The following is a 12,744-nucleotide window of genomic DNA, read 5'->3' on the forward strand; positions in this document are numbered from 1 at the left end:
TTGATATAGCACCTTTAACATAGTGAAACGTCCCAAGGAGCTTCACAGGAGTATTATGAGATATAAAAAATTGACACCGAGCCACATAAGTAGAAATTGGCGTAGCTGACCAAATCCTTGGTTAAAGAGGTAGGTTTTAAGAAACGTCTTGAAGGAGGAAAAAGAGGTGGAGAGGTTTTGGGAGGGAGTTCCAGAACTTGGGGCCTAGGCAACAGAAGGCACGGCCACCGATGGTTGAGCGATTATAATCAGGGATGCTCAAGAGGGCAGAATTAGAGGAGCGCACACATCTCGGGGGTTGTGGGGCTGGAGGAGATTATAGAGATAGGGAGGGGACGAGGTCCATGAAGGGATTTTAAAATAAGGATGAGTCAATTAATGCCTCATTCAGGACTAGTTCTCATCCTGATGCTACAATTTACTTCAAATTTAGTTTAAATGACTTCAAGTTCTGTCACTTCATCTGTCCTTGGTACACAAGACCTGTGACCAGGGGTCAACTGAAACCACTGATTAGCCTGTTTGTTCAGCAGCAGCGGTTATGTGAACACATTTTCATTTTAAATTAGTTAAATTCAGTGATTGTACATATAATGGTTATGTTATTGGACTAGTAATCCAGAGGTCTGGACTAATGATCCAGGGATATGTGTTCAGATCCCACCACGGCAGCTGTGGAATTTAAATTCAGTGAATTAAATAAATCTGGAATTAAAGAGCTAATATCAGTAACAGTGACCATGAAACTCCCGGATTGTTGTAAAAATCCATCTGGTTCACTAATGTCCTTTGGAGAAGGAAATCTGCTGTCCTTACCCGGTCTGGCCTATATGTGACTCCAGACCCACAGCAATATGGTTGAGTCTTAACTGCACTCTGCAGTTCAAGAAGGCGGCTCACCTCCCCCTTCTCGAGGGCAATTAGGGACGGGCAATAAATGCCGGCTTTGCCAGCGATGCCCACATCCTGTGAACAAATCTAAAAAAAATTACATCTAGGCAAATGAGTTTGCGCCGAAACTTTGGGTGCATTTCCTCGATTGTGGCCCGAGCGGAAACTTACTGCGGTAATGCAGACCTTTAAACTCACTATCCCAGAAGGCCTTTATATTGGCCCGCAATTTGCAGTCAGCGATTGAAGCAAAGGTGTTTGACGCTGGCACCGAAGTAAGCTTCCCAGAAAGATCTCGCGATCTCGGTGTCAAGAAGTTAGTATTTTCTGACGTGTAATTCAAATCAACATAGTAGTGGGAATCCCATAGCGCGAGCTGCTGTGATAGCATTGAACTGTCTCATCATAGGCAGTCCCTCGAAACGAGGATGACTTGCTTCCACGCCGAAAACAGATGAGTTCACAGGTATTCCGGATCCCGAACTACATCCTGAAGAGTGGAAGATGCCCGTGCGTGGATTGTTTTAACGTGTGGCGGCCATTGCACACCAGCCACCACACGGGCTTGACAGAGCTAGGTCTTGGTCCAGTGGCAAGGGTTAACCAAGATGACTGGAGACTGGAGAAGGGTTGCAAGGATGAGAATTTTGAAATTGAGGCATTACATTTAAATAAAAGTCATCATCATCATAGGCAGTCCCTCGGAATCGAGGAAGACTTGCTTCCACTCTTAACATGAGTTCTTAGGTGGCTGAACAGTCCAATACGAGACCCACCAGGAGATAAAAATTATGCAGTTCTGGTTAGTCACCCTTAACCAGAATGATGAAACCAAGCTTGTAACTTCCACTATTCATCATGACTTTACTAAAAAAAAAGACAGTACATTTGGAGGAGGGGGGGGGGGGATATTTGTTTTGTAATTTGATTCACTCATTATTTACTTATTTTTTTATTTTAAGAAGAGCTCTGTTGAAAACGTACGATGTCGGTGTACCCTGACCCGAATCTGAATGGAAACGGGTCCACATTCAGTGTGTGTGAGAAGCGGGTGTTCCGGGTCCTCCCCGGGTTTGGGAATGAGCCCGTCCTCGGTCTGTATCGACTGGAAATGCTACTTTTGTATCGGCGCTGGGTGAGCGCAACGCCGAACCTAAGGCTGCTTTGTAACTTTACCGGCACTTTGCAACATCCCAGGGGAGGGATGCAGCGACCCGGCGAATCACAGGGGCAGGCAGCAAGCGGGATACAGAGCATCCACTCCCAGAACATCCCAGACACTCACAATGTGCCCCTGAAAATCATCATCAGACCCTTCCCGCCCGAGCTGGACGAAGACAAAGTGAGGAGTTTAATGGACAGCATACAGGTATAACATTTTGCTTACCTGGGCTATGAAAGTGACCAACTGCTCCTGAATGAGCGGGATAAATATCAGTGAATGAATACTGGGAACGTTGAACTAAAACATTTTAAAAAGTACATTCCCAGCGGGAATCTCAATGATATGTTTCACTGAGTGTGGGTTTAACTGCAGGTCCCAAGAACGCCTGTCATTTATTATTTGAAAATAATTTTTAAAGCTGCTGGGTGCTAGTAATGGGAATATAGTGGGGTGGAATGGCTTATTCTCACTGAATCCCAGCCTTGGGTTTATGGTGTCTATGTTTATTGAATGGATCAGCTGTGATATTGACAATGTTGACACTTCCTGGTTCGATGCCTTCCGGTTCAGGGGAGTGTTGGAGCAGCTGAATAACAATATGTAGAGTTGAACCAGCCCAGAGAATAGAGGATATCACCCAGAGAGAAAATGACAAGAACTTTGAGTTATATAAAGAACTAGCATTTATGGAGTGCCTTGTCCAGTTTCCACACGCTTCACATCCAATTAATGAGTGTAACTGTGTAGTCACTTGATTTGTCAGTAAGTGACATGTACAATAGACACCTCAAGTCGCTGGGGAAATATCACCAACGGTGTCTCCGCAACATCCTACAAATCCTCTGGGAGGACAGGCACACCAACATCAGCGTCCTTGTCCAGGCTAACATCCTCATTGAAGCACTGACCACACTCGATCAGCTCCGCTGGGCAGGCCACACAGTTCTCATGCCAGACACGCGACTCCCAAAGCAAGTGCTCTACGCGGAGCTCCTTCACGGCAAACAAGCCAAAGATGGGCAGCGGAAACGTTACAAGGACACCCTCAAAGCTTCCCTGATAAAATGCAACATCCCCACTGACACCTGGGAGTCCCTGGCCAAAGACCCGCCCTAAGTGGAGAAAGTGCATCCGGGAGGGTGCTGAGCACCTCGAGTCTCATCGCCGAAAGCGTGCAGAAATAAAGCGCAGGCAGCGGAAAGAGCGTGCGACAAACCAGTCCCATCCACCCTTTCCCTCAACGACTATCTGTCCCATCTGTGACAGAGTCTGTGGCTCTCATATTGGACCGTTCAGCCACCAAAGAACTCATTTCAGGAGTGGAAGCAAGTCTTCCTCGATTCCGAGGGACTGCCTATGATGATGAAGTGACAGGCAGTGTCCTGCCAAACATCAAGGAATAAGCTTTTAATCTGTTGGATGAGGGAGGATTGTTGATCAGACACGTGGGGGAATGCAATACTCTTCAAGTGGTGCCGCGGGGACAATAGTTATGTTACTGGGCCAGTAGGACAAGATTAATGATCCGGAGAGATGAGTTCTAAATCTCACCACAGCTGTGGAATTTAAATTCAATTAAATAACTCTGGAATAAAAAGCTGGATCAGTAATGGTGACCATGAAACCATAACCAAACTGATCTGGTTCACTAATGTTCTTTAGGGAAGGAAATCTACCCAGTCCCCTCATCATCATCGGCAGTCCCTCGGAATCGAGGAAGACTTGCTTCCACTCTAAAAATGAGTCCTTAGGTGGCTGAACAGTCCAATATGAGAACCACAGTCCCTGTCACAGATGGAACAGATAGTCGTTGAGGGAAAGGGTGGGTGGGGAGTCTGGTTTGCCTGCGCTTGGTTTCTGCATGCTCTCGGCGACGAAACTCGAGGTGCTCAGCGCCCTCCCGGATGCACTTCCTCCACTTAGGGCGGTCTTTGGCCAGGGACTCTCAGATGTCAGTGGGGATGTTGCACTTTATCAGGGAGGTCTGGCCTATACGTGACTCCAGACCCACCACAATATGTTTGACTCTTAACTGCCCTCTGAAATGGCCCAGCGAGCCACTCAGTTGTATCAAAGGACAATTAGGGATGGGCAATAAATGCTGGCATTGCCAGCGATTCCCACATGAATAGAAAATCCTGAGTTAGCCATGGTTCGGGAGTAGCACTCTATCCTCTGGCTCATGGATAAATGTGAGGTTATCCACTTTGGGGGCAAAAACACGAAGGCAGAATATTATCTGATTGGCGGCAGATTAGGAAAAGGGGAGGTGCAATGAGACCTGGGTGTCATGGTACATCAGTCATTGAAAGTTGGCATGCAGGTACAGCAGGCGATGAAGAAGGCAAATGGCATGTTGGCCTTCATAGCTAGGGGTTTTGAGTATAGGAGCAGGGAGGTCTTACTGCAGTTGTACAGGGCCTTGGTGAGGCCTCACCTGGAATATTGTGTTCAGTTTTGGTCTCCTAATCTGAGGAAGGATGTTCTTGCTATTGAGGGAGTGCAGCGAAGGTTCACCAGATTGATTCCCGGGGGATGGCTGGACTGACATATGAGGAGAGATTGGATCGACTGGGCCTTTATTCACTGGAGTTTAGAAGGATGAGAGGGGATCTCATAGAAACACAATTCTGACGGGACTGGACAGGTTAGATGCAGGAAAAATGTTCCTAATGTTGGGGAAGTCCAGAACCAGGGGACACAGTCTAAGGATAAGCGGTAAGCCATTTAGGACTGAGCGAGAAACTTCTTCACTCAGTTGTTAACCTGTGGAATTCCCTACCACAGAGAGTTGTTGATGCCAGTTCATTGGATATATTCAAGAGGGAATTAGATGTGGCCCTTACAGCTAAAGGGATCAAGGGGTATGGAGAGAAAGCAGGAAAGGTGTACTGAGGTGAATGATCAGCCATGATCTTATTGAATGGCGGTGCAGGCTCGAAGGGCCAAGTGGCCTACTCCTACTCCTCGATCCTGCTCCGCCATTCAATAAGATCATGGCTGATCTTCTACCTCAACTCTCCTTTCCTGCACTATCCCCATATCCCTTGATACCCTTAATATTCAAAAATATTTTGATCCAGATTTTGGAAAGTGGAAGAATAAAACTCAATCAAACTGTGGTTTAAGCTATAACTGAACAGATTTATTAGAAGTAACAGAAGTTGCAACACTCGCTGACTCCACTGATAAAGCTTAACCTGAAGTGTGGTTTTTCAGAGAGCTGCCCACAAGCCCTGATTGAAGATAGGACTAACGGGCTGGGAACTCATTGCCTGGGATATACAGGTGCAGCATCCCGAATCCGGAACCCTTGGGACCGAGGCTATTCCGGATTTTGCGTTTTTCCAGATTTTGGAACGTCTTTCTGATGTCACGAATCCAGAAACACCCGAGCCCAGGTTCGGGTACTTCCGTATTTCAGAACTTCAGAAAGTGGGGGGGAGGGGGGGAAGGGGGGGAGGGGGTGCTTGTCGGTGAGCTGTTTGGGTCGCCGGGTGGGGCCTCACCACCGAGGACCTGGTCAGGCGGGGCCCCGCTGCTGTGGATGAGTTCCTTGTCTGGCCTGAGGTAGGTGGGGTCGGGCAGCCGAGGTAAAGGGGAGGGGGGCCGGGACAAAGTCGGTTCGCCAAGGCGGGGAGAGTCCGGATATCGGAACATTTTCTGGTTTCCGGATGACCCCGCCATGGATCTGCCCGGTGTCCGGATTCTGGAACATGCTGGATTCCGGAACTCCGGATTTTGGAGGCTGAACCTGTACCCCTCATGCCCTTTGAAATTGGAAACTGGGATAAAGAAGAAGACATATTTGCAATAAATGTATCAAATTAATGCAGGTTTCCTCAGCTGCCTCCTGATGCAGGGCCCTTGCTCAGTGTCAGCCGTAGCTCAGTGGGTCACCTCCCGCCTCTGAGTCAGAAGGTTGTGGGTTCAAGTCCCACTCCAGGGACTTGAGCACAGAAATCGAGGCCGACACTCCCAGTGCAGTGCTGAGGGAGTGCTGCACTGTCAGAGGTGCCGTCTTTCAGATGGGATATTAAACCGAGGCCCCGTCTGCTCTCTTGGGTGGACGTAAAAGATCCCATGGCACTATGCGAAGAGGAGCAGGGAAGTTCTCCCAATGTCTTGAGCAACATTTATTCCTCAAACAATATCTAAAACGGGATAATCTGATCATTTATTTCGTTGCTATGCGCTTCTATTTCTCATCTACATCCAAAAAACACATCAGGTTCCACATGTACACTGACGGCACTCAGCTCTAACTCACTTGACCCCTGCACTGTCTCGTATTTGTCACACTGCTTGTCCGACATCCAGTATTGGATGAGCAATAATTTCCTCCAACTAAATATTGGGAAGACAGAAGCCATTTGGGGAAAAATTGGGTACCTTTGCACCTCCCGTTAGTGCCCCCAGGCAGTGCTATTGGGGGCAAAAATGGCTTTGCGACCGGGCATGGCGCTGATATTGACTCCCGCCATATTGGGCGGGAGTTTAGTGACGGCCCTACCGCATTGTGTCCCGATCTCATGCGCCTGTAGATCATGACATCATCGCTATGTACATTGCCCCGTTAGCGCCCGGCCCCGAAATTGACTTCTGCCCCCTGCAGCAGTGCCGGGCGAAGTACCGACAGGTGCAGGAGGTGTTTATCAGGCCACCGGCCGCTTCGAGGGTGATGATTAAAGGCAAGGTGACCGAGGTAAGTAAAAAAAAAACCAAACTTACCTTTCATGTTGCTGTTTTTTCCGCGGGTTCCTGCCCACGATCGTTCAGTCCAACGCTCTGCTCGAGTGTTGGGCTGATCGCATGGGGTCGCCGTTCCCTTGGGGGTCCAGGTAGGTCCGTTTTATATTGCAGGGCCTGCAGCAAGGGAGGGAAGGAGTCATTTAATGCGGCAGCGCTGCACGGCCCAGTGTACATGCTGCTGAAGTTTACGCCTCACTTGGTTTAGTGCTCCATTTCCTCCTTACAGCGCAAATGGTGAATTTTTTTAAAATTTGAAATTGTTAGCGCCTGGCACTAACTTTTCAAACTTTTAAAAATTAGCGCCCCACTGTCATTGTTCCCCACCACAAACTCCGTTCCCTGATCACCATTTCCATCCCTCTCCCTGGCAACTGTCTGAACCTGCTTAGAACTGTTCGTAACCTTGGTGATGTTTTTGACCCCAAGATGAGCTTCCGGCCACATCCTCTCCTTCACTAAGACCGCCTACTTCCACTTTTGTAACATCGCCCGACTCCGCCCCTGTCTCAGCTCATTTGCTGCTGAAACCCTCATCCATGCCTTGATTACCTCTAGACTTGACTTCCAAGGCTCTCCTGGCTGGCCTCCCATCTTCCACCCTCAATAAACTTGAGATCTTCCAAAACTTTGCTGTCCGTGTCCAAACTTGCACCAAGTCCCTTCACCCATCACCCCTGTGCTCGCTGACCTACATTGGATTCCGGTCCGGCAACACCTCAATTTTAAAATCCTCATCCTTGTTTCCAAATCCCTCTATCCACGGCCTCGCCCCTCCCTATCTCTGTAACCTCCTCCAGCTCTACTAGCTTTTGAGATCTCTGCGCTCCTCCAATTCTGGCCTCTTCCGCATCCCCGATTTTAATTGGTCCACCATCGGCGGCCATGCTTTCAGCTGCCTGGGCCCTAAGCTCTGGAATTCCCTCCCTAAAACTCTCCGCCAATGTTCCCTCTCATTGTTTTCTGGGCCCGGCAGCTTAAAGGGAACCTTGCTCTCTGCCTCTCCACTTCGCTCTCTTCCTTTAGAAAGCTCCTTAAAACCTACCTCTTTCACCATCACTATCCAGTGGGCTGGTGCCAAAGGTCACAGACCTCTAAATCCGTTACACCTCTGATACCCTTCGATAGTCCTGTCTGCCAAAAATGTATCCTTCACCCTGCTAAAATTTATAATAACCTCTGCCCCAAGCGGTAGGCTATTCTATGTGTTTACCCTGCTCTGTGTGAAGAAGTTATATGTTAATATGTATATTTATCGTTTCCTCTTAAGTTCAAATCCTCTCCTGGAGCTTTTGTTATAGCTGAACTACATTCTCGGATCCAGTTATTCCCTTCAACGCCTCAAATACCTCACTAAGGTCCTCTCGAAGTTGCCTTATTCCAATGTAAACATCCCCAGTCTTTCTTCAAGGCTCAGGTGTCCAATCCCATTTGTCAACTTTGTTGCCCTTCTTTGTCTTTCCTCCAAGGTCAGGATATCCCCCTTGTGGTATAGTGCCCAGATTTGTAAACAATACTCAAGGTGGGGTCAGTGCTTTGTACAAGCTAACTATCAGCTTCCTGGATTTGTGCTACATCCCTTAAGCTACACATCTTAAGAATCTATTTGGCTTTTTCGCTACCACTGCCCATTGTGCTGGCCGTTCAGAGGTGTTTTCCACTAAAGCCTCCAGATTCCTGTTCTTTGTCATTTCCGGTAGACCAGTCCCATTTGGTTTGTATTCCCACTCATTGTTTCCCCTCTCCAGCTCCATAACTCGGGATATTTCTAGCATTAAATGACATGCTCCATTTTTGTGGCCCGACCATCGCCCCCTTCCCCCCCCCCCCCCCTCCCAAACCGTGCAGATCCCTTTGCAGCTCGTCTGCTGCTTCCCAAAACTGTGTTTATTATTGAGAGTGAGGTGCGTCAAAATAGGCCAGCACACTTGCACCTCTTTACTCCTAAGTGTCAGCCACTTTCGTGTTGGCGATGGACCCCCTGCACTCAGACTGATTAGTGTTACTTGCTGTTCTCTGCTGAAAACAAACACTGCAACAGTTTCTTTCATCCACAGAACGCTGACGAACCGCACGATGTGCCTCCGATAGACGTCCTCTGGATCAAGGGCCATCAAGGTGGAGATTATTTCTACTCATTCGGCGGGTGCCATCGATACGCTGCCTATCGGCGGCTGAGCATGGACACCATTCCTGCAAAGATTATCAAGTCCACCATTGCGGATCTTCGGTTATACTTGGGATCATCAACTCCTGACCTTCAGTGATCGAACAGAAGACATCCTGGCTGACACAACTATCTCCTGATGCTCTGGCAATCTGCTAATGGGACCATTTATTTTTCTAATCACATTTTTATATATAAATAAAATGTAATGAAGTCAGTGAAGAATATTTTGAAGTCTATGAATATATTTAAGTTGGAGTTAGGCAGATTTTTGAATGATAAGGGAATAAAGGATTATGGGGAGCGGGCAGGGAAGTGGAGCTGAGCCCAAGATCAGATCAGCCATTTTCTTATTAAATGGCGGAGCAGGCTCGAGGGGCTGAATGGCCGACTCCTGCATCTAATTCTTATGTTTCTTATGTTCTAAGATCGAAGATGAAACATATCATTCCCACTGTAAAGACAAAGAAAAGATATTCCAACAAAACTCTTGTTTTTACATCTTTGTGTGAGATTAAATTATCATAGAATCATAGAAATTTATGGCACAGAAGGAGGCCATTTCGGCCCATCGTGTCTGTGCCGGCTGAAAAAGAGCTATCCAGCCTAATCCCACTTTCCAACTCTCGGTCCATAGCCCTGCAGGTTACGACACTTCAAGTGCACATCCAAGTACTTTTTAAATGTGACGAGGGTTTCTGCCTCTGCCACCCTTTCAGGCAGTGAGTTCCAGACCCCCACCACCCTCTGGGTGATCAACTTAGCCTAAAAGTTAAACATAAACTGAAGGATCTGGAGAAAGTGCAGAAACATGATCTTCAGTGGATAGGTCTTTCAGAGAGCTGGCACAGGGGTTATGATCAATAAATAAGGAGAAATTGTTTCACTGGCAGGAGGATCGGTAACCAGAAGACACAGATTTAAGATAGTTGGGAGAAAATTCCAGGGGGGGAAATGAGGTGAAATGTTTAATGCAGTGAGTGGTTGTGATCGGGAATGCACTGCCTCAAAGGGCAGTGGAAGCAGATTCAACAGTAACTTTCAAAGGGAATTGGATAAATACTTGAATAGGATAAATTTGCAGGGCAGTGGGGAAAGAGCATTGGAGAGTAGGAATAATTGGATCGCTCTTTCTAAGAGCCGGCACAGGCACGATGGACTGAATGGTCTCCTTTGTGATAAACAGGCAGGTGTTAGACTGATAGACATAAATAGAACCAAGGCATTGGAGCAGAGGTTGACCTGATCTCACGATAAATGCATCAGCTGATTGAATCTGCCCGATGTCTCCACTGCCTCCTGTAGTTGTTAACCGTGCTGACAGTCGATGAAGACTTGATCATCAGGGCAACCTCTGTGACAATGCCTTGGATCATTCAGATGGATTTACAGGCCTCTGCGCATAGTGGGTGAATCGCGCTAGCACGAACATGCCCGCTATATGCGGCGGGGACTGTATTTATAAAGTATTAATGTGGTACCCTCTGTTTCCTTTTAATTATAATGGACCTACTGAACCACATCTTGTCAAACACCTTTCTCCTTACCCATCACATCTATTTTCTGTGTTTATTCAGCTCTCATTTGCATCTCTCTTGTCTCTCGTTCAACCTATCCTGACCTTTCTGCCTGCTGTCTGATATCTTCCCTAATCTGACAGGTGCAACTTACAATCCCAGACTGAGCCATGTGCACACAACACTCAACATCACAAAAATCTTAATTAGAAGCTGTGTCATTGCTGGAATCATAGTATATCAGATTTGGTGGCCGTGCCTTCAGCTGCCTGGACCCTAAGCTCTGGAATTCCCTCCCGAAACCTCTCTACCTCTCTCTCCTTTTAAGATTCTTCTTAAAACTTACCTCTTTTACCAAGCTTTTGCTTATCTCTCCGAATATCTCCTTATGTGGCTCGGTGTCAAGTTTCATCTGCTAACGCTCCTGTGAAGCGCCTTGAGACATTTTACTACATTAAAGTCGCAGTACAAATACTGTTGTTGGTATCATAAGAACATAGAAAGTAGGTGCAGGAGTAGGCCATTCAATGTGATCATGGCTGATCATGCAACTTCAGTACCCCACTCCTGCTTTCTCTCCATACTCCTTGATCCCTTTAGCCGTAAGGGCCACATCTAACTCACTTTTGAATATATCTAATGAACTGGCCTCAACAACTCTCTGCGGTAGAGAATTCCACTGGTTAACAACTCTCTGAGTGAAGAAGTTTCTCCTCATCTCGGTCCTAAATGGCTTACCCTTTATCCTTAGACTGTGACCCCTGGTTCTGGACTTCCCCAACATCGGTAACATTCTTCCTGCATCTAATCTGTCCAGTCCTGTCAGAATTTTATATGTTTCTATGAGATCCCCTCTCATTCTTCTAAATTCCAGTGAATATAAGCCTAGTCGATCCAGTCTTTCTTCATTATAGGCGGTCCCTCGAACGAGACTGACTTGCTTCCACACCAAAAGGGATGAGTTCACAAATGTTTCAATGAAGGACCCGATGGTCCAGTCCTGAACTACAATTGAAGGGGTGCAAAATGCCTATGCGTGGATTTTTTTAACATGTGGCCCTTATCTGTGTGATTATTGTCGCTATAGTGTCAGAAGCACCACTGGAGGGCAGTGTGGCACACACATACGTTCCGAGTACTTTCACAAGCAGAGATATACAAGTGTCAGATAGTGCTGAGGCTCCCATGCCTGAGGAAGATTTCATGCTGAGGTGGGGAAAGACTGCCAAGTGTCAAAGGCACAAGGTGTAGCCATATTTGCTTGGGATGCAAAGGCTGCGATGAATACCAGAATCGTGTTTAGTCTTGTTTGACAAAAAATATACCAGTAAACTAAATAATTAAGATAATTATGTATAAAGAGTTGGCAAAGGTGTCATCCTTCTAACAAGGAGGAGGGCTGGAAGGTTTAAATTCTCTGTCCCACGATGCAATAAGATGCAGATAATATCCAAAAATTGTTCCATGCCCTCGATTATGACTTTTGCCACACTGAATTTATTGGGAAAACCCACATCTTTGACCAAGCTTCAGGCCACCCATCCTAATATCTTCCTCTGTTGCCTGGTTTCAAATTTGGTTTGATAATCGTTCCTGTGAAGCGCCTTGGGACATTTTAATACATTAAAAATTCTGTTTTCGTAACCCTTGGTGGCCTCGCCCCTCCCTATCTCTGTAATCTCCTCCAGCCCCACAACCCTCGAGATCTCTGCGTTCCTCCAATTCTGGCTTCTTGTGCATCCCTGATTTTCGTCGCCCCACCATTGGTGGCCATACCTTCAGCTGCCGAGGCCCCAAGCTCTGGAATTCACTCCCTAAACATCTCCGCCCGTCTACCTTTCCTCCATTAAGGCACTCCTTAAAACCTACCTCTTTGACCAAGCTATTGGTCACGTGTCCTAATATCTCCTTCTCTGGCTCGGTGTCAAATTTTATTTTGGTAACTGATATGTCCTTACTATACAGTATAAATGCACACGAGGCCCATACTTGAGAGAAGGTCACTCTGTGACCAGTTACCTTTATTACCAAGACCTCAAGTGATGAAGGTGGGTGGAGCTTCCCCTTTTATACCTGAAAGTCCAGGTTAGGATTGTCTCCCACAAGTTCACCCCCTTGTGGTCAATGTTCTCAAGGTGTACAACTTAGGTCAGCTTATACATGGGCTACAATGATAGTTGAATACATGACACCACCTCCCCCCCAAAGTCTTATTGGGATCACAGGTTAAGTCTCTCTGGTGGTTTACGCTCCCT

The 12,744-nt window shown here is 47.0% G+C and overlaps 1 protein-coding gene across 1 annotated transcript; it reads left to right on the plus strand.

Annotated features, from left to right (window-relative positions):
* Nucleotides 1-2,011: 2,011 nt before the first annotated feature.
* On the plus strand, nt 2,012-9,459 carry srxn1 (sulfiredoxin 1 homolog (S. cerevisiae)). Its single transcript, XM_070895122.1, has 2 exons — nt 2,012-2,260; nt 8,863-9,459. The coding sequence occupies exons 1-2, from the start codon at nt 2,096-2,098 to the stop codon at nt 9,070-9,072; spliced, it is 375 nt and encodes a 124-aa protein (XP_070751223.1). The 5' UTR covers nt 2,012-2,095; the 3' UTR covers nt 9,073-9,459.
* The last annotated feature ends 3,285 nt before the right edge of the window (nt 9,460-12,744 follow it).

Source organism: Pristiophorus japonicus, chromosome 12 (genome assembly GCF_044704955.1).
Source record: "Pristiophorus japonicus isolate sPriJap1 chromosome 12, sPriJap1.hap1, whole genome shotgun sequence".
Classification (NCBI taxonomy): Eukaryota; Metazoa; Chordata; class Chondrichthyes; family Pristiophoridae; genus Pristiophorus; species Pristiophorus japonicus.